Source organism: Chaetodon trifascialis, chromosome 24 (assembly GCF_039877785.1).
Source record: "Chaetodon trifascialis isolate fChaTrf1 chromosome 24, fChaTrf1.hap1, whole genome shotgun sequence".
NCBI classification, from domain to species: domain Eukaryota; kingdom Metazoa; phylum Chordata; class Actinopteri; order Chaetodontiformes; family Chaetodontidae; genus Chaetodon; species Chaetodon trifascialis.
The window spans coordinates 1,488,111-1,511,065 of NC_092079.1; the positions used below are offsets into that span (position 1 = coordinate 1,488,111).

The 22,955-nt window shown below is 43.1% G+C and overlaps 1 protein-coding gene across 2 annotated transcripts in view; it reads left to right on the forward strand.

Annotated features, from left to right (window-relative positions):
- LOC139352073 (muscarinic acetylcholine receptor M4-like) overlaps positions 1 to 22,955 on the forward strand; it is a 108,938-nt gene that overhangs the window by 56,525 nt on the left and 29,458 nt on the right. Inside the window, exons 2-3 of one of the 2 annotated variants that reach the window (XM_070994124.1) lie at positions 19,655 to 19,722; positions 20,401 to 20,999. In XM_070994124.1, coding sequence (XP_070850225.1) covers positions 20,427 to 20,999 — 573 coding nt within the window. In that variant the 5' untranslated portion in view covers positions 19,655 to 19,722; positions 20,401 to 20,426. The remainder of the gene's footprint in view (positions 1 to 19,654; positions 19,723 to 20,400; positions 21,000 to 22,955) is intronic. The other variant, XM_070994121.1, reaches the window with a different exon arrangement.

Sequence of the window (22,955 nt, forward strand, 5' to 3'; positions counted from 1 at the left end):
ATGGGAAAATTTGGCTTTCCTGAGAACTTCATTAAAGGCATCAAAGCAGTATATACGTCTCCTGTAGCCAGAATTAAGGCAAATGGAGACCTGTTAGGAACTGTCCACCTGCAACACGGTTGTTGCCAGGGCTGCCCAGCCAGCCCAGTGCCCTTTAACCTTTTCACTGAACCTCTTGCTCAAGCTGTAAGACAGAATCCTGACCTAGAGGGCATCAAAATAAAAGGTATAGAATATAAAATATGTCTTTATGTGGTTAGCCTAAAAAACCCAGAGTCAGGAATTTCAAGATTAATGGATTTCCTGCAGATGTATGGAAACCTGTCAGGCTACACCCTTGTGTTGATAAAACACAAGCCTTGACTTTCAATTTTATACCATCATCAGAACTTAAAAACAAGTACAAGACATACCACAGTTAATCATTGAAAACTATGTAATCTGGACAGATGGGCCTCTCTGCGACTAGATTTTGGAAACAGATTTATGACAATAAATGCAAATTTTTTACCCTTATCTGTTTCAGTCCTTACCCATTTGTGTCCCTGATTGTCAATTTAGAGAATGAGATAAGATGATATCCCGTTTCATCTGGAATGGCAAAGCTCCCAGAGTAAGATACAAAACTTTACAGCTGCAAAAGTACGGTGGTAAAGCAGCAGTTGGGGGATGGGCTTACTGAGACTCAAAGATTACTATTTAGTGGCACAAATAAGACCACTGTTGCTCTGATGCAATAAAGACTATGTTGCTAAATGGAAAGATATTGAATTATCACTGCCAGACAGGCCTATACAGTGTTTATTAGGAAACCCAGTAGAGGCTAAACAACATGATATCCAGAGCCAGTGGGTTAGATTCTCTATAGAACTCTGGTTTGGCCTGGTGAAACAACTTAATAATCAGAAAGAAATTCAAATTTTAATGTGACCCATGACACAGATTTCAAACCAGGTAGAAATGCTTGAGGCTTCACTCAGTGGGCGAAGAAAGGACTCTCCACACTGTGTCTACTAGTCGAAAATCAGGAATTCATAGACTTCAAGACCATATCTGAAAGATACGGCCTTGCTTGGCAGGACATCTACAGGTACCTCCAACTCCGATACTACTTTGATAAGAATATTAAAGGACCTATACAGGAAAATATATCAGGTATTACCAAAATGTTTATCAAAGCATATAATACAAAACTGTCTAGAAAGATCATTGGTGAACTCTATAGACATATAGCTGAATTAAGAGGTCATTCAACAAACTATATTAAGGCGAAATGGGAAAAAGAATTGGGAATTGTAATTACTTCTGAAGACTGGACAAATATAATTAACACACAAATCACGACTACAGCACACCACTACACAAATGTGGAGAGATTTCTCCTGGAAAAATTCTGTTTTTTATAACATCAAAGCAAAAGGCTAAACAGACAGAACTACAACCTACATGCTGGAGAGAATATGGACCCAGGATGGCAGATCATGCACACATATTCTGGAGCTGTCCCACTCTTAAATCCTTCTGGGAAGGAGTTCAAAGGATTACCAGTGAAGGGAAAAGGTAATGCCCTCTGGGAAAAATGGAGCACTTATATTACAAGAAGAGTTGTTTAAACAAATGAACAAATAAACAAGAGGTGATTACCTGTCTTAATGTCTTATATATCTAGCTTATGAAGAAAAATGACCATATCGTTGTAATCAGTGGCAACCTACTCAGAACCCCATGGTTCTCTTATGTTTTGTTCCTATAAATGTGCTTATGTGTATGTGCAGTTGTATATGTTTATGATTATTTGGTCACATGGGTGTAAGTGAGCACCTGCAAGCGTACCCAGTGAGCAAAAAGTGGTCCAAAAAACGTCAAAAAGACGTGTTCTTCGTACATCCAGGAGACGTCCACAGAGAAGCCAGAATGAAAGTTTTTTTTCTGTCTTTTCCAGACGTTGAATAGATGTTAAACCTTCAATGTTATATAGACGTCATTAAAATACGTTTTTGGTATGTAATTAATGAACGCCAAGCAGACGTTGTATAGGTAGCCAGAATGAAAGTTATGATTACGTCTTTTCAAGATGTTGACTTTCATTATATAACGTTATATAGACGTTATTAAAATGCGTTTTCTGCACGTCATTACTAAACATCCAGCAGACGTTGTACAGGGAGCCAGAAAGAATGTTTTTATTACATCTTTTCTAGACGTTGAAAAGATGTTTTACTTACACATCATTAAAATACCCTTTCAGGACGTCATGCCCTGCGATCGACTGGCGACCGGTCCAGGGTGTACCCCGCCTCTTGCCCGTTGACAGCTCCAGCTCCCTTGCCACCCCGAACGGGATAGGCGGTATAGAAAATGGATGGATGGAAGGACATCATAGAGGTTACAGGCGTCACTAAACTAAGTTTTCAAACAAAATTGTTTAACATCATGAAGACATCATTGAAGGTGTCAGAATGAACATTATTGCATCTTGGAAATTGTTATTTACTCATTGCAATACGTTTTAGACAATTATTGGCATCCAGAAATCCTGAATGTATGTCAACATAACCCACATTTTCTCTGGCTCTTCAATTTTTTTTTTTTTTTAGCAGGCTTTACTAGTAAGAACGTCTTATCAAAGTTGTATACTTCACCTGTTCAGCTTCTTTACACTCTGGTCATTGCATTTCATGGTAGACAGTATCTGATGCAACATTCTACATGGATTTTCCACAACAGACATGATTTCTGACATAATTGTTTTTAATATGACCTGTAACAAACCAGTAATACAAAAAATGACAACAAAAAAAAACAGTTTTATATAAAGAAATCTAGAAAAACACTAAACTTTCTGAACAGAAACTCACTCACACAATCTCCCTCTCACACACACACACAACACTCTTTCCCACTCACAAGCTCACTGTTAAGGCTATGCAGCCACCGAGTATTAGAACCCAGAGATGCAGAAACCAGAGGCAGGGATTGTGTAAAACCAGGTATAAATTTATTAACAAAACAAAGAACAGAAAACGCGCCTAACGAGCGGATAAACAAACAAACAAAAGGCACACTCAAACGAAGTGGGAGACGAAGCAAACAAAAGACGCACTCAAACGGAGTGGATGAACAGAAGGGGCACCAAAGGAGTGGGTATGACACGAGGCACGTGTGGAAGCGGCAGGCAGACACTGAAACAAATGAAAACACAGCACAATAAATGGCTGAAAAAAACGATGGACAAAATATGACTCTTTCTAACAAGGAGAGGAAGACAAAGAGACTCGTACTTACGGACCAACAACCAGACATCGACATTGGAAAGAGGAATAATCCGGCAACGAGGAGGAAAAGGTCCATGTCTTAAATACTCTCCCTGATCAAGGGAGAGTGACTGCAGGTGAGTAGCAGTGGGAGGAGCTGGCAGCAGGTGAGGGGCTGCTCAGCCACGTCGCCAGGGGTAGACAGACAGACACACTGGGTGCTTTTCATTACGTTGAATTGTGCCTCCTCGTCTCCTCTCTCCTTCGTCGACCCGGAAGTCGTTTCCCCTCCGCCATGATGAAGGATCTTCCAATTGCTTAAATGCACCTGAAGGAGACGAGGAGCGAGGAGAGAGGAGGCTTCTGAAGGAGATCAGAGTGAGGATACACCGGTGTAGCCTTCTTGTTTCAACTGTGTCCTTTTAACAATTGTATCTGTCACCAAGAAATTAATGAAAATTCTTGGTATATTACGGTTTTTTTAAAGCAAGGCTACAAGGCTGTTGGTTTAATCTACCACACACCCGTCTTCTGTAATGCATCTAACGGCATATAATTGAAACCTCATCAATAGCAATCAGGAGTAGAACAGTTTGACTGTAGATCTGGCCATAATATCACGTTTTACAGCTTTTAGAGCTGTGCAAACGTCATCAGTAATTGACGTCGCTTCGGACTGACGCTGTGGAGCGAGGATTTTTCATTTCGGAGTTTCGTCTCCTCTGTCCTCACGTTCCTTCCTCGCATCCCTCTTTCATGTCCTCGCTGGCGGAGCTAAGACGCGAGGAGAGGAAGTGAGTGGAGGAGACGAGGAGACCAATTTATGGAATGAAAAGCACCCACACACACAGGGAAAAGGGAGAGGAGACACACAGGGAAAGACAGGAAGCCAGGATCATAACACTCACTCTCACAACAAACAAGCAAAACTTTTGTATGAATGTATATGAAAATATAAAACACTGAACTCACACTAACACAAAACACACACACACACACACACACACACACACACACACACACACACACACACACACACACACACACACACACACACTACTTATACCAGACATAGACTTGTGAATTTTAGGTTTTTGTGGAAGTTAAATCTAAATTCTTACATTGGATCCTGTTGTAATGACATTGCTTCACTTGTCTCTCCTGCCGCTCCTGCTAGTGCTCCTGCTACTCCCACATGTAGAGTGAGTGCTGTGTTGCCAAACCATGCAAGAAAAACAAGCAATTGAAACTCCTCTCCTTTGACTGAAATTTGACTTTTTGACCTACCTTAGTGGTCTAAATAAAAAATCCAAAAAATTATTTGTGGGATAAGAGCGAAATGTGTGATTTGTTACGCCCTTCCCTTTGAATAATATCCATTTTTTTGGTTGTCCTTTTGTTGTTCACGTCAAACTGTTGAGACAACATCTTCACCTGAGTGGGACAGTGTTTGATATTATGCCAACCCTGGCTCATTAACATAGGCCTTTTTAAGATAAGTAAGGCTTGGTCCTTATATGTCACATGATTACAGTCAGGACATCATCAGCTCTGCAGGTATACTCTGTATACCCACCACAACAAAACTATATTGTAGTCTATGTGGTAAAGGTTTGAACAATGAAACCGCCTATATTTTTTTAATTTATTTTTGGGCATGTTAAGCACACTTCATCTCACATAAATTGCAATAACATCTTTTGCAATACATCACGTGAGGGAAAAGGGCTACTGGAAAAAGCTTATAGCCTATCAAAGTCCTGCCCAAATTACTTCACGTAAATTATTAGTTTTGACATCCACACAAACATACACCAGCAGCTAGCAGTACAGAGCTGCAGTGGAGTCCAAACCTTGGCATTCAGAGAGTCCAAACACAATCCCACAGTCTCAATCTTCAACTAACAACAGCTTTGCCTTGTTGTTACCTGTCTCAGTCAGTATTTGTGTTTTATCTCCCATAGAGGTTCAAACTGGCAGTGACCTTGACAGTGTTTTCAAAACAGTCTTTCCATGAGTGGTATGTTGACTCTTCCCCAAATTGGCGAGCCTTTCTGGTGATGTCTGTGTTGTTTTTTTTGGAAGATGTTCTTTCCAAATTTACCCATGCATATGTCACGTGGCCGGGGGGAGTCGGACAGAATACCCTTTAACTCCAATATAAATTGAACCCAATTAAGAAATGTAAGAGTACTTAAGAGTAATTGAAACTTAACACCAAAAACTTGCCACGTGGCCGGGGACGATCTGGGCAAATTGCCCTTTAAAAACTAATATAAATGTAAATCAAACCCAATTAAGAGATTTAAAAGTAATTGAAAGCAATTAAAACCCGACAACGCCACCTAGAGGTTAGCAGAGCTCTAGGACTCTAAAAGGTTCACAGGTTCTTTAAAAATCAGGGGTGAGCAGAGTTAAAAGCAAGTCAAGGGATGGTTATCTAATTTATTAAAACAAAAGTCACAATAATGTACATAAAATAGATGATGCCTAACAGGTCCATTAAACCCAACAGTACCCCTCGTCCTCTGACCGCTGAGTCCTCTAATGGAGCATGTTCAAAAGGGTTTGATTCATTCTTTCAACTCGGCCATTACCTGCAGGATGATATGGGGTAGTCCTACTTTTAGAAACACCATACAGATCACAGAGCTGCTTCATCAGGTCAGATTCAAAGTTTAGACCCTGATCTGAGTGTAAACGCACAGGGCAACCAAATGTTTGGATAATCTGCGACCAAATTGCAAGTACTTCGGTTTTGGCTGTCTGATCACGAGTGGGCACAGGCCAGGCGTATCGGGTGAACATGTCAGTCATGACTAGGATGTTTTGATATGTGTCACTGGGCCTACTGAGGGAGAGGAAATCAAGGGCTACTACCTCAAGTGGGTAGGTGACTGTGACTGGATTTAGGGGGGCCCTTGGCTCTGCCCGCTCTTTCTGCGGGCTGCAAACAACACACCCAGACTGGAAGCCCTGTACCTCCCTCTCCATGTCGACCCAGAAGAAGTGCCGTCTCAGTGTGGTCAATGTTCTCTCTGCTCCAGCATGTGCTGCGGCCTCATGGTGCTGCTTCCACACTTCCTGGCGCTTGGGATCTGGGTACACAATCTGGAGCCATTGCTCATGGGTGTTAGGGTCAGTAAACTTATGACACACAACACCCTCATGGACACAGAGTCTCTTGTATTGCCGCATGAGTTTAGCTGCACTGGCTGAGAGTGTCTTCCGCTCGGGGCCAGTAGGGTATAAGCCCTGTTCCACATACCTCCTTACAGCCTGAATATCTGTATCTGCCTGCTGCTCGATCACCCAGCCGTCATTCTGCCCTGGTGTAGCGTCCCCTCGTGCCACCACTGTTGAGGTAACGACTTCGGTTGCCTTAGTTGTCACCGCCCCTGATCGTGGTTTCACTACAGGGAACCTGGAGAGGGCATCTGCGTTCGTGTTTTCTCTTCCAGCACGGTACTTCACTTCGAAGTCGAAGGAAGCCAGCTGGGCCACCCAGTGCTGTTCCACTGTGGCTAGTCTTGCAGTCTGTAGATGAGCAACAGGGTTATTGTCTGTGTACACAACAAACTTAGCCCCAGTCAAATAGTCCTTAAATTTCTCTGTAATTGCCCATTTTAATGCTAGCAGTTCCAATTTGAAGGAGCTGTAGTTAGCATCATTGTGTTCTGTTGGATGTAGGCTCCGAGCAAGCAATTACCCGCTCCTTACCTTCCTGGACCTGAGCCAACACCACTCCCAACCCTTGATGGCTGGCATCTGTGTACAGGATGAAAGGCTTGGAATAATCAGCCTAGGCAAGTACTGGGGCCTTGGTTAGGGTGTTCTTTAAGCAATCAAATGTTGCTTGTGCCTCCACTGTCCAGCTCAAGGGGCGGGAACCCAATCGTTTATCATTTGGTATGCCAACTAAAAATGAGTTCAGCGGTCGGGCAATTTTAGCAAAACCAGGGACGAAATGTCTGTAGTAGCCTGCCAGACCTAAGAAGGCTTTTAGTTCTTTGGCTGTGGTAGGGACAGGCCAATCAACAACGGCTGATATTTTGTCCGGATCTGGTCTAACGCCCCTTTGGTCAACTACATGGCCCAGAAACTGCACTTGCTCGTGAAAGAGCTTACACTTGTCGGGTCGTAGCTTCAGGCCATGCTTCCATAGGCACTCGAAAACCTCATCCAGGTGCCTCAGGTGTGTAGTGAAATCAGGGGAGTACACAATGATGTCATCTAAATAGACCAATAGGGACTCCGTTATTTGGCCACTGAGACACTGCTGCATTAACCGCTGGAAAGTTGCTGGGGCGTTGCACAGGCCAAAGGGCATGCGTTGGAACTCGAACAAACCTAGGGGGGTAGTGAATGCAGTCTTTTCACGATCCTTTGGGTCCACTTCAACTTGCCAGTAACCACTGGCAAGGTCCAAGGTGGAGAACCATTTTGCCTGGGTCATCCAGGTCAGGGTCTCTTCAATCCTGGGAAGGGGGAAAGCATCCTTGTGAGTCACAGAATTCAGTTTCCTACAGTCCACACAAAAACGCCAACTCCCATCTTTCTTCCTCACCATAACAATGGGAGCCGCCCAAGGGCTGGAACTTTCAGCAATAATGCCACCTTCAACATACCTGCCAGGAGTGACCTCATTTCCTGATACAGGAGGGGTGGTAAGGGTCGGAAGCGTTCTCTTATGGGGGCTGCATCACCTGTAGGTATGCAGTGTTGCACCACATCTGTCCTTCCGAAGTCTTCCTCGTGGGCAGAAAAAACCTTCTCCCACTTACGCAGCAGAGCTGCTAACCGACCCTGCTCGTCCTGAGTCAGGTCTGGTCGATCAGCCAGCTTCAGAATTTCACACACTTGATCCTCTTCCATCTCATCACTGGTGCTGATCAATCCCACCTCCACGACGCCGTCGGCCCCAGGTTTCAGGCTAACATCCCGTGCTCCATGGATGTTAGTTTCGTCTACTTGAAACAGCCTGCCCAGCTTCTGGTAGCGTCCTATAGAGACAGGGAAATCATGCAAGTTATGGATGCGGATGGGGACTCGTCCCCGCCTTACCACTGAGATGGTTCGTGCGGCTGAGACAGCACCAGGCTCTTCAAGGGCCTCAATCAGTTCACAGTAGTCACGCCCCCTCACTCCAGCTTTGGCACACTCCCAGACAACCACTTCACTCCGGGCTGGTATGGTGGTGCCCTGGCGGTGGGCGGGCCAGACATAACCCAGGAACCCATCCTCCGTTGTCACCATGGTCTTGCGGCACACTGCGAAAGCTTCCCTCGAGGCCTTCTGGAACTTAGGGTTTTTGCAGAAGAATGACACTGGCCCATCTGTATTTCGAAATACAGCATCTCAACAAGCTCTTATGACATTCATGCCTATAATGAGAGGGGTAGAGGAGAACTCATCTTCCACAACAAACACCTCTCGTTGATCGACTTTGTGGCCCTCAATATCAAAGTCCATTGTGATATAGCCCAGGCAGGGGATACAGAGACCATTAGCAGTTCTAAGCTTTATCATTGAGGGAATTTCTTTAACAGTGTACTCAGGGAAATATTCAGCAAACACACTATGTTGAATTAAAGTGGTTTGCGAGCCGGTGTCTAACAGTCCTGTCATTTCAATACCACCCATTTTCACTTCATTCTTGTGATGCGTCTCCTTGGCTCAACCCCACCGCCTGGGCCACGGTAGCAGGGGACACTAGTTTAAAGGCTGTGCCGTCTGACTACGTTCTCTACAGAGTCGAGCAATGTGGCCTACTTGTCGGCAGCGTCTGCAAATGGGCTTACCATCCTCTGACCACATGTTGGAGGTGGCTGGCGGTCCCTGTCGGTAGCCTATTTCATGCCGCGGTCGGTAGTCTGTTTGGTGGTGTGCACCCCCTGGCTTAAGCTCCCTAATGAGTTCCTGCATCCAATCCTTTAGCTGATCTTTCAATTCGGACACAATCTCCTTTCAACTCAGCCTTCCAATCAGCCTTCTGTGGGTGAGAACGCAGATTAGTTGACCCCCCTACAGCTGTGCATGTTACCTAAGACCACCGGTGTCCACATTGGTCTTCCTCGAGGAGTAGTGCCTCTTGCTGAAGGTCACTGAAGGTTCTTTCTGGGTGTTGACGGGCATACCTCCTCAATGCTTGGGTTAAAGGCCTCCTCCAGACCGAGGAGGAACTGCTCTTTCAGGTGGGTATTGGTGGGGGCTTCATCTGGGTCATGTCGTTGCAGCCTGCTATGCAGTTCTCTTAATCTGAGCACAAAAGACTGTACAGATTCATCAGGTTTCTGTTGGCATCCGTAAAACTGTGTTCTAATCACTGACACTGGCGCCTGCTCTATGTACAGCTTATCAAGTTCAGCAAAGATTTTGACTGCAGTATTGTGTTCTTCCTCAGACAAAACATTAACCTGCCTCTCGGGTACTCCAGTTAAAGCCTCCATTAAAATACCCACTTTCTGTGGTTCTGTTAGCCCAACATATTGCACAATTCCCTGTAACTGTTCTCTCCATTCCCCATATTTCAGTTCAGACTCAGGATCCCCAAACTTTGGCACCCAAGGTGCACGGGGAAATACAGGCATCATCATGTTTACACAATTCTAAAAAGCAAAAAAAAAAAAAACCCTTGTATTAACTCTGCTCAAGCACCTGATCCTGCCGACAACGCCAAGAAATTGTTTGTCACGTGGCCGGGGGGAGTTGGACAGAATACCCTTTAACTCCAATATAAATTGAACCCAAGAAATGTAAGAGTACTTAAGAGTAATTGAAACTTAACACCAAAAACTTGCCACGTGGCCGGGGACGATCTGGGCAAATTCCCCTTTAAAAACTAATATAAATGTAAATCAAACCCAATTAAGAGATTTTAAAGTAATTGAAAGCAATTAAAACCTGACAACGCCACCTAGAGGTTAACAGAGCTCTAGGACTCTAAAAGGTTCACAGGTTCTTTAAAAATCAGGGGTGAGCAGAGTTAAAAGCAAGTCAAGGGATGGTTATCTGATTTATTAAAACAAAAGTCACAATAATGTACATAAAATAGATGATGCCTAACAGGTCCATTAAACCCAACAGTACCCTTCGTCCTCTGACCGCCGAGTCCTCTAATGGAGCCGCTTCCCACACGCCACGCCAGCGACCATGCGTCTCCAGCGGCCGATTCCTTCCTGCTCCGGGAACAGCCTCCGACCATCCGCTCCCCGCAGCATCTCCTCTGCTACTCCAGTCGTCAATCTTCCTGGGCGGTAGTCAATCTACCGGCCCAGGCTGGAGTGTTCTCGCCGGACGGGTACAGACTGCTGCGCTTCGGGCACCGGTGTGTCTGTCGTCTGGGCTGTATGCTCTGCCGGTTCGCTACCCTCCAAGCTGGCTGCGTGTGGCCGCCCTGTCCTGGCTTCTGCTGGCTGCTTCTACTTTTCTTCTCTTCCAGTCTGATACACCGCACCTGTTGCTGATCTACTGATTGCTGCCCCGGGGCTTGATCAGTGTGCTGCGTTCAGGGGCAATAGGAAAACAGTGCATGCGAGGGTAGCCACTGCACACATTAAAAAACACAACCCAGTAAAAGCATGCATTTCCTAAACACTGCAAATTAAAACACAATAAGTTAAATAAAAACATGCAGCACAATATTAAAACATGCATATAAAATCCCCATCAACTCCAGCCCTGTCACACATATGTGACAGTTGAGGGTCCCGTCACTATGCCTCCTGATCATGTGCCCTGGCTACTTGGCCAAGGAGATATCTCTTTGGCTAAATGGTTAGGAGGCATGACTCTAACACGGGAGTCTGTGATTCCGAGCCCGCCCGGGCCCTCTTCACCATGCCACACATAGTGTGCGCTTGTATTCATGTGAGTGTGTTAGGCTATGTGGTGAGTTTCAAATGACATAAGCCACAGTAGCTTCACAATCACATAAATGGCCTACATACATTTTCTTATTCATAAAGGTAACCAAATTACGATCCAAATTTTTAGTTTTGGAGTACTTCAAAACTCATGATGATGATCATCATCATCATCGTCAGATGCTGATGCAACAGCTGACAGGACAATTTCATCAAATAGGCCTAATCCTGGATGTCCAAGGCAGAGTGTCTATTTGCAACTTCTTTTGGTAGACGTCCAGACCAGGTCAGGCTGGACATATAATCGCAATGTATCAATTAATTTTGGATGTCCAATACAGGCCACGGCCTAGTCATTTGCAACTCATTTTGGATGTATGTATGTCCAGAACTGGGTCAGGGTGCACGTATAATCCCAATGTCATTTATCAACTAATTCTGGATGTCCAATACACATCCAAATCATGGACAAGCAGTATGTCTTTTTGCAACTCATTCTGGCTGTCTGTAGATGTCCAGAACCGGCTCAGGCTGGACGTGCAATCCCAATGTTATTTATCAACTAATTCTTGACGTCCCATACATGTCCAGATCACGGCCAAGCAGAACGTCTTTTTGCAACTCATTTTGGCTGTCTTTAGACGTCCAGAACCAGGTCAGGCTGGATTTATAATCGCAATGTTATTCATCAACTTATTCTTGATGTCATGTATACATCCAAAACATGGCCAAGCAAAACGTCTTTTTGCAACTCATTTTGGTTGTTAATAGAAGTCCAGAACTGGGTCAGGGTGCACGTACAATCGCAATGTCATTTGTCAACTAATTCTGGATGTCATATAGACATCCAGATCAGGACCAACTAAAACGTATTTTTCGACTCATTCTGGCTCTCTGTAGATGTCCAGAGCCGGCTCAGGCTGGACGTGCAATCCCAATGTCGTTTATCAACTAATCCTTGACGTCCCATACACGTCCAGGTCATGGCCAAGCAGAACGTCTTTTTGCGACTCATTTTGGCTGTCTGTAGACGTCCAGAATTGGGTCAGGCTGGACGTATATTAGCGATGTCATTTATCAACTAATTCTGGATGTTGTATAGACGTCCAGATCATGGCCTGGACGGGCCGACGTGATATCAACTCGTCTTGGACGTCCATGGATGTTGCCTGCTCAGTGGGTAAGTTCAGGTGCACAGACATATGTGTGCAAATACTTTTGTTTGTCTTCATTTAGGATTTGAATCTTTACAGTTAGGATTTGAAACTTTACAGTACATCATTTTGTCTACTCATAACTACTTTTATTCATTACACTGATGTTGTCCATGTTCTGTACAAAAAATCTTGAAAAAGTAGAAAAATTCCCATTCCCATAACTATGCCTAACTTTAAGCCTTAGAATAATTTAAATGAGTAAAAATTAATCCTCCGTACAGATGTGAGTACTTTCCAATAGGGAATACTTGGTTGTACTTGGTACTTACAAGGCAGCAACACTACAAATATGGTGATCTTATAGAATATGATTCACTGCTGTAGATCAAACTATCTATATATACTATATGTATATAGTACTATATGTACTATACTATACTGTACATAAAAAATTAGCACGATCATAAACTGTAATGGGTATTACCAGGATCCAATAGCAGTGCCACCTTAACCTGGAAGGACCTGAGACAGAGTTGGCTTGATGCTCCATCCGAGTGAAGAATGGGTTAGGTAATATTTCTCCGACATTTCTATGTCCTCTTCCACAGGGTGGGTAGAGGGAATCGTCTTTGTCCGACTCCTTCTGAGGATAACCCCTCCTCATTGGGTGGTTGCGCTGCAGGGGTCCTGGTAGACTGATCCGGGTGTTGTTGGTGGAAGCGGGTTATGAGTCCTCAGGACCATAACCCTCTCAATCAGCCAGATACTGATGATTGAGGCCCCAGCAACATGAAGGTCGGAGGGTTTATGCCGGTTGTATATGGTGCATGCATTGAAGAAGCCCTTGACGTCATCCACCAAAACCACTGGGAGAGGACTTCTCGGGTCCATTGAATTCCCGGGTGGCAGGTGTTTGGAGCAGTGTCCCCATTGGAGAGTGTCCGAGCACAGGTGATGGGGGCTGTAAGGCAGAAAGAAGGCAGGATGGGAGTGGGAGTGGTAGTTCTCCCTCACTTGAAACTGAGGAGAAAGGGCAACAGGGGAGACAGAAGTTGAATCGTGTGAACAACGACCACCGAACCAGTTTGGAGTTGAGATGTTGGACTGTACAAATGTACTCCAGACCAGGAAAGGTGTCTTGGTCCCCTCTAGCCAGTGTCGCCACTCCTCCAAAGCCATCTTGGCTGCCAATAGTTCTCGGTTACCAATGCTGTAGTTTCTTTCAGCTAGGGACAGAGGTCGAGAAAAGTAGGCACACGGGTGGAGCTTCTGGTCGTCAGCTGAACGACTGACGAAAAGTGAGCTTTATCGAGAACGCACTGTAGGACAGTCTGGACATGATGAATGTGTTCTTGTAATCAATGTACAGTCTCAGAAATCCATCTTTCTTGCCCACAAACAATAAGCCTGCCCCCGCTGGTGAGGACGATGGTCGGAAAATGCCTGCCGCCAAAGAGTTATTTATGTAGCTCTCCATGGATACTCTCTTAGGGAATTACAGGCACCCATTGGGTGGAGATGAACTGGGCTGTAACTCAATGTCATGTCATGTGGTGAATGAGGAGGCAGAGAGGTAGTTTTGGCTTGCTTAACACCTCCTTGTAATTGCAGTATTTGGGTGGCAGGGAGGACAGGTTGAGGACGGAGCTTGAGATGGTGGGGCATTGAGGATCGGTGGCCTGTCTGAGGCAAAGCTGGTGGCATGAGGTACTGAATCCCAGGATGGCTCCAGTTCAGACAGACAGTACACAGCAAACAGATATAAATTTTAGAGGACAGGCAGGACAATAGAATTAGGTGAGGCCAGCAAAGATACTAGCAATGGTAATGGTACACAGCACTGCAGTCCAAGGTTGTAATATTTGTAACTTTTTGTCATCTTCCACAATGGAATTTACAAATGGTAAAAAGACTGCCTTCATAGTGCTTTCACTAATCTATTCTTACCACTCGAAGCACTTTACAACACATGCCCGATTCACCCATACACTCACACACCAATGACAGCATTGGGCAATTAATGGTTCAGCATCTGATATTCTGATTAGCTGATGGCCTGCTCTACCTCCAGGGTCACAGCCGCCCCACCTGGATGTCACGTAGCTCCCTCACACAAAAGAGGAGTTATCTAGACAATTTGAAGCTTATAATTAATTATAATTATTAATTAATCTAATAATAAACAATAAAATATCACCATAGCAACATGATCAGTGTGACATGCCAAAGTTATGGAGGTTTACACTGCCACTTTTTCCACTCATTTTTCTGATTATATAGTTCTGTGACTTTACAATATATCTCACATGATATCATTATAATATTCTAGCTGAAATTAGAGTGTATCTTCCTGGTTTTTAATTAAATTTTCATTTGCCAGTCTTTTGTTCTGAGAAAATTGATCAAATTATTTGAAGCAGTAATTTTCTCTGGAAAATTATTGAAAGTGATTTGAAAAATTCTGTCTGAGTGATAAAAGGTAACTGCAGTTCTCTGAATATATCATTATCAAAGAGCAGTGTAGCCTGCTTGACAGAGGCAGGATGCACATGCATGATTCACACACTGCAGATATGTTACATTCATGTTTAAACACAGCCTCACTCCTCTTACTCAATGCCTTGTTATGGTTGAACTAATACTAGGGGAGCTTTGTATGTGTGAACCATTTGGGCATCTATATGTTTTATGGTTATATGCTGGTCAGCTTCTTAATTGTATGTGTAAATGTGTGTGTGATGCAATATATATGCTCTGATGTTGCAGTATTTTGTATAATGTACTTGGTGAGGCACGCATGCATAAATGAAATAAAAGACAATACAGTATGAGGAATGTAAATCCTCATGTTGTCAAATGTAACTGTGTTAGCTTGGAATATCTTAATAACAATGCATTTTGTCAGGGTGGTATAAAAACATACAGATGTTTGACAAAATGTGACCTAAATTTCTACAGTATTTGAAACAAAACTTTTTCACTCCTTCTCTGAGCTCTGGACTTTGGCTGCTTGACTGAACCTGCCTCCAAATCAGCATCTTAGAAAGGTAACACCTCAAGGGTATTTCTTGCCTTCTGAGCCCTAGTTCTGACCATGTTACATGTTTAACTGCTGAGTGAGAAACCAGCTCAACCTCGAGACCTGGTGCCGTAGCAGTGCCAACTACTTGTCCTCCACCAATGACCTGGTTATTAGCTCTGGCCTGCTATATTAAATTTAGTAGTGTGGGGACATCATTACCAATAATAACTGGATAAGGTTTGGAGGTCTGTTCTGGAGACGGCTTACTCTGTCTTGTTGCAGGACGTGTACTGAGTGTGACACTCATTACACTGATGACAGCATGTCTCTTGCCTAGAGCTGGAGAAAGACTTCCTACTGGTGTTCAGTTTACTGGGAGAGAACTGTCTGGCACTGGAGTGAGGTCTACCCTGAGCTTGACCACCCCTGTTACCCCCATGAGACTTATTGCATCCAGGGAAGTGGCCATCACGAGAGAAGGTGGTTCTTCTGCTCCCAGTTTTGGCTGACAGAAAAAACCTGCAAGCCAGACAGCCTCTTCTGCAGACTTTGGGTCACGTTCACAGATCCAGACATGCAGCTCTGAACTCACCATCCTCAAAAACTGGTCTAGAATCAATAACTCAGAAATGTGGTTCACAGTGGAGATCTCAGGCTTAACCCATTTGCTAAACGTCCTTCAAACAAACATACAGTTCATGTGGGGTTTCATCCTGCTTAATGTCCAGTGAATGACATCTTTTTCTATAAGTGTCAGCTGTGATCTCATATTTAGCCAAAATAACCTCTTTAACCAACAGACAAGTTGAATAGCCCACTCCTTCCTCTGGCCAATGGCAGACAGTGGCCATTCTCTTAAATGTAGTAAAATAGTGTTCAATATCATGTTCAGGAGAGAGTGGTATCGACTTGGGTTCTCTGTGCATGTGTGGCGCCCTTGGTGGTAGTGGCTCATCATGCTGACTGGCTTGACTGAAATTTTCCCCTGAATTTTCCAATACCATGGTTCTCAGTTCTGTTCTCATTATTCATCTCTCAGTTCTTTCACTTGCACTTGTATCTGCAGAAACTGGTACTGCATACTTGCATGATGATCTCTGGATTCTTGGTAGCGGACAAGAGACTTTACCAAGACTGTCAGTTCCTCCAGTACAGTAGAGCTGCTTGCTGCTGCTGCTGCAGACCAAGCTCTTTTATCTTTGTAGATAAAAGAGCTTGGTCTGTACCAGCTCTATATGGAAAGTGTCCTGAGACAACTTCTGTTGTGATTTGGCGCTATACAAATAAAATTGAATTGAATTGAATTGGATGCTTGGTAGTGGACAAGAGACTTTACCAAGACTGTCAGTTCCTCCAGTACAGTAGAGCTGCTTGCTGCTGTGCTCAGCTACCACCTCAGGAAGAATCCCCTTACCACACACACACACACACACACACACACACACACACACACACTGCCCCTTACATAAGGTTGTCTGCTCACTTGGCTGGCACATACCATTTACAAAGACAAAACAGATATCCACACGCATAAATATGCAATAAATATTTAAATAAACCCCTCATCAAAAATATACACGGTATTAATAATTTTGTACACATCCAAACACACTTAATAAATACCAATATCTTACACAAATGAATACTTTTAAATAATGCAGCCAAACGCCCCTCTTCCTCGCCCCTTTATGGCTTGTTTTGGAAACCTGGATTAATACTACCATCTTCTATTCTGCTCTTCTAAAGTTCACAATGTTGGGAATGAAACACAGGAACTTTTCTTGGGTCCTGTGGGGGCTGCAGCATTTACTCAGAGAGAAACTAAAACCTAAACTGTACATTTACTACCACTTGACAAACTTAAAATTTCTTTGCTCCGATCTCTGCTCTGATCTGCTCAAGTGCAGCCACCATCGCTCTCTCTTGTTCAACCACACACTCCCAAGGCACACACTAAACACTAAGCTATTCCTTGAATGAGTAATGCAAATGCATGAAAAACTGTTGTCTGTGAGGACCAAAAGAGGAAGTACTGTGATGTTACAACATCACAACACCTGTCAGGGACAGCTGAGGCCACTGCTGACATCCCATCTACTCCAAAAAAATCAATGTTGGTTTCTTTTCAACAATCTTAAACAACCACAATCTTAACACTAACCAAGTAAATTTTTGTTGCTCAATTGTACCCCAAAGTCACCTATCTGATTAAAGAAGTGGCAGCTAAGAAAACATTCAGCTGGATTATTATGGGAGTCATTTTGGGTGGTAGACTTGTTTGTAGATTTAACAGTCCACTGCTAATTTAGTGTATGTTTTGGTCTTCCTGATATTTCAGTCCTGTACAAAGAGACATCTTGTATTTTAAAGTGTATTTCACAATACAGAGGGCTTATTTTCCTTCAAGAATCTTATAAGCACAGTGCATAGTTTGGCTCACTTGTGGCAGTCCAAATAGTCTTGTCTTATTGACTCACAATGACAATTTTTGGCAACGACAATTTTTTTTCAGAATGAGTCTATGAGGGCGGAGTGCAGTGGTTACCACTGTTACCTGAAAGTAATGTGGTGCTGGCTTTTGATCCAGATCTGACTGACTTTGCTCTTTCTGTTGGGAGTTTGCTTTTTCTTTATGTATAGGTATGGTTTTCTTTTGCATTCTTGATTTACTCCTGCAGCACAAATATTTGACTTCAATTTGAGTGTGAATGGTCTGCTATAGACTGGTGACCAATCCGGGTGAACACAGCATCATACCAAATGTGAGCAGCCCTCCTGTGATATTGCAAAAGATAAGTGGGTATAGATAGTGGATGGGATGAAAAACAATAATTTCTCCCAGAACTACCTAAATCTGGTTGGTTGGTTGGTTGGTTGGTTGGTTGGTTGGTTGGTTGGTTGGTTGGTTGATATTTCCTGGCACTTGCTCCACTGGAGGAAATCAGAAAATGTGATGGAAAACTCAATATAGTGAATCCACCAATTCCACCATGAAATTGAAACCCTGGGAACCATTTTTGGTTGATTGTCTTGTGCACAGTTAAAGAAATAACATGATGCTTTTGTAAGCTACAGAGCTACATAATTTTGTATAATGAATAGACCTTCAATACTGAGACAGCTGTCCCTCAGCCTTGTCTTTGTAGTCAGTTTTCTCAAAAAGTAGAGTGGAGCAATAACTAAGGGAGCTCCGATGAAAGAGGTTTGAGGCAAAGAACAATGATGACAAGGCAGGAAGGCAGTGAAACATAAAGCAGGCTAAGTGGCAGTCCATACAAAATCCAACATTAACAAAGACAGCATTAACAAAGAGTGTCAAAGAGCTAGTACTCACACTGGCACAAACAAGGAAACTGCCAAGGATTCAGGACAATCTGGTAATAGGTAACAAAGAAGCTCTTCCTTTTATCCTGGGCCTTAATCAGGCTCATGCTCGCCGGGTGCGCTGCTGAGGAGGCAGAGCCGTCTGGGTGTAGGAACACACCCAGCTAGACAGACAGGGTAAACAGACAGACAACCAGATAACACTAGGGAAGAGCGGAAAAGAAAACACACAGGTTTCCTGGATTGTAACACCCTCGCAAGAAGAGATTTAGAAATGAAGGATGTCCGTTCATGGCATTGCTTTGGCATTTGTTGAGTAGTCCACCAGCCAAATAATTTACATACAGTATTAGGATCAGCAAACAATGCAGCAGAATTGAGATAATAAGAACACATTTTAGAATCAGATGTTTGCAAAGACCTGTGGATTGGATGTCACTACCCAGATAATGTATGCAGATACAGATCACATGTTAATACTAGGTGTACATAAGGCCTTTCAATCTTACCAACAATGGGCCACACAGACACATAATACTTTAATCTAGCATCCTGGGCAAAGCAATATTAGGGTCAACATTTTTAGCAGCTAGGATAGGATATCCTACTTGCTTGGAAGGGTGAGGCAAAGGCTATTCATTGGTTGCCATCACCATTTACAGTGGTCACAATGTGTTGTATGCAAACAAATTGGACCACATTAAATGAAATATAGTCGTGTGCACGGTGATAAGACAGACTTTTGCCTGTGGTGGCTGTGGTGACACCTGGTCATGCCTGGCTTTGCCATGATTAACAAACCACGAAACAAACATTCACTGAGGAACGTTTATTTGTCTGTGTGTAGGCTTGATAGCTAGCTGCTCAGCTGCTGCACATTGAACAGCATACAAATTGCCCTGCGAATATAACATCTTTTTAGATTAGCTGCTTTGTGCTTATGCTTCAACATCACTGCTAACAAGATGCTGTCTGCCCCTTGGCTTGTTAGCTACAGTGCAAGCTTATTTACTTTGTCTCCTGTTCCCCTAGCTCCTGTCTGTCAAGCACAGAGACTGACATACATGCTCACCAGGGGGACATAGACTGAGATCCTACAGGTAGATGCAGGGGGGAAATGGGGCTTTTGAAATGCTAAATGAACAGCAGGAGCAGAGGTTTCAGGTGAACAATGAGAGCAGAGAACATATGTACACTGCTATTAAAGGTGCGTTGAATATATGTTGAATATGTTGACTTCCCAAATTATTGACAGGGTATATTGCATTCTTTTCAGCAGTAATCATGTTACTAAACCAAACTGTAAAGTATACAAATTTTCCATAACCAATATCACTTTTCAAACTCCAGATTTTTTAGCTTCTTAAGAAAATAGAATTTCTAATGAGCCAGCTATTAAATTTTGTAAACATTGCTTTACCACTTGAGTTTAGCAGAAATTATAGTGTCAAGAAATGTAAGCATTTCACATTCCAACAGGTCCCCTAGCAATTTCAAGTAGTTTTCCACTCTCCGCTCCCTAAAGTCTAATGTCATCTCTTTTTTTTTCCTAATGTAAATCTGAAGGTTATTATGATCAGCACGAGCTCACAAGATGATGATTTCTTCCTAATCAAAATGCCGTAGTTTCATCAGCATATCATTTTAACTTCTTGCCTCTTACTGTAGAAGAAGTCAAGAACCATTGCGGGACATCAGCCACTGTGATAATTATGATTACTGTCATTGTGCGCCCAACATTTTGTTTGTCTATATTACCTCTCTCTTTCTTCCTTCAGGGTCATCTGTCGACCAAACAGCTGACATGTTCTCCAACACCTCATGCAACATGTCCACCAATGATTCAACATCCTGCTCTCCTGTGGATGATGGAGTGGGGACGGCAAGTCCATATAAAGCTCTGGAGATGTTTTTTATTGCCTTGGTGACAGGATCTCTGAGCTTTGTGACTGTCACAGGAAATATTTTAGTCATGCTGTCCATCAAAGTAAACCGCCACCTACAAACCGTCAATAACTATTTCTTATTTTCATTAGCATGTGCTGACTTGATCATTGGTGTTTTCAGCATGAATTTGTACACAGTCTACATAATTGTTGGTCACTGGCCACTTGGGCCAGTGGTCTGTGACTTGTGGCTAGCTTTAGATTATGTTGTCTCAAACGCCTCAGTGATGAATTTATTGATCATCAGCTTTGATCGCTACTTCTGTGTGACTAAACCCCTAACATATCCAACAAGAAGGACAACAAAAATGGCAGGGTTGATGATCGCAGCAGCATGGATCATGTCGTTCATCTTGTGGGCTCCTGCCATCTTGTTCTGGCAGTTCATCGTTGGACAGCGAACAGTGCCACCCAGGGAGTGTTATATTCAGGTACAGCACATAAACCTCTTGTGGTCATTTATACAGAGTAGGGAAAAAGGAAAATATAAAATATACATAACATGTACACTTACTGTCTGCTAAGCTATTAAGAATGTTTTGTTTTGGCAGGAGCAAGTTTGGTTGAGAAATATAGGCGATATAAGGATAGTTATTGATACCAATAACTGCCTTAATGTCAATAATTTTAGCAATTTATGTTAATAATAACAGGGCACCACCCTGAGATCAGTGACCAAGAACCAAACAATGGATAGAGTCTGAAAAAGGGCTGGGCACTTAAGATGTTAATGATTAAATTGATAGACAAATGTGTACAATAGCAATTATTTGCTTCAGAAATACTGATCAACAATCAATAATCCTCCAATCAATAAATCAATCAATATTGAGAGAGAGAGAGAGAGAGAGAGAGAGAGAGAGAGAGAGAGAGGCCGTGTTGGGGGTGAAGGAGGAGAGAGAGGATGATGGACATGGCCATGTCAGTGGATAGGTCACAGGAGTTTCAAGACTGCATGGCTTGAAAAAGTTAAGACAAGCACAATGGAGCAGTTACACATCTATGAGCTCAATATCTGGACATTTAAGGCGTGTGTGTGAATGGCAGCAAAGATGTGTGAACGTATGCGTGTGTGTGTGTCAGTGAAAAAGCGAGAAAGATGACACAGAAACACACAAAAACACTCAACTCAGAATCTGCCAGCTGTGGCTCTGTTCTTTTAACTGATAAAGTCTAGCTTACCAGCTTTACCACAGTGACATAAACTACCACATGACATAACAAAGCCAGATGTCGCGGAGCATAATCAATATAACATGCTGAGCACACGGACACAATCATCAAATACAATGATTGAGGTATCTAAAACTCTAACTCTAACTTGATTTCACAGCACAGTATGGTTTATACAGTGATGAAGCTTATATTAATATGCTAGCATATTGTCTCTGCCCAGATAAAAGCCTTTTACTTGAGACTGCTTCAGGAGTGATTAATGTGTGTTTCAGTCCATCCAGTGCACCCAGTGTTTCTTCAAGCTCAGCTGTGATGGGGCCTTTAATGGCAGCCTGGTCCTCATAAGCAGTGGAGGAAACAGCAGAGAGTTGATGTAGTTGAAAGAGCGCAGTGCCTAGTTATCCTTCTCTTTCTTGAAGTGAACAATTAATCCCTAAAATTATTAAAATTTGAATTAAAATAATAAAATAAGACTGCTGGACACACAAGCACTGATCTTGCACCTGAGGAACAAAATGTGTTAGGTGATCAAGGACAGTCTGTTACTCTTCCATCGACTTAAAGGACTGTTGTCTACATTACATAAAATACAACCATTTGATTAGGAACTGTGCACCTCCTGTAGCAACTCACATTGCAGCGAAGAGGAAAGGTGAGGCAGAGAGCGCTGATTGCTATAAACTTGATGTCATCATGGTCGTGTCATGGGGATTCCCCGAGTCCCAGTGGGTTTTGTCCAATAAGAAACCAGGATTTGAATTCAATACAACTCTGACACTTAGGTGTGATTTACAAGGCCTGACGGGGTTTTGGAGGTATTTCTTTGTTCTCTGTCTGGAAGCTCTATTTTGGTTTCCTTGCCACAAGCCAGTTTGCCAATTTCTACCACAGAAGTATACAAACAATGAAGAGGTGAACTTGAAATACCATCATATACCATTGTACAAACAGCCTGCACAGCCAAAAGTAGTTAGCAGAGAGTAAAAATACAATCAGATTAGCTCACTAGCAGTCATGTTAGCTCGGCTACCCCCATTGGTCACGTTACACTGAAGTTACAGGTCTCAGTGGTCCATCGAATCACTCCCAGATGCTGTGAGTTGTTTTGGTCTGACAGCTGATGTTGCTGGTGTTCATTCAGTCTCTTGTCCAGGATTCTATCTGTTTCACTGATGAAAAAAATAATAATAAATTTTAAATTTTAAATTCAA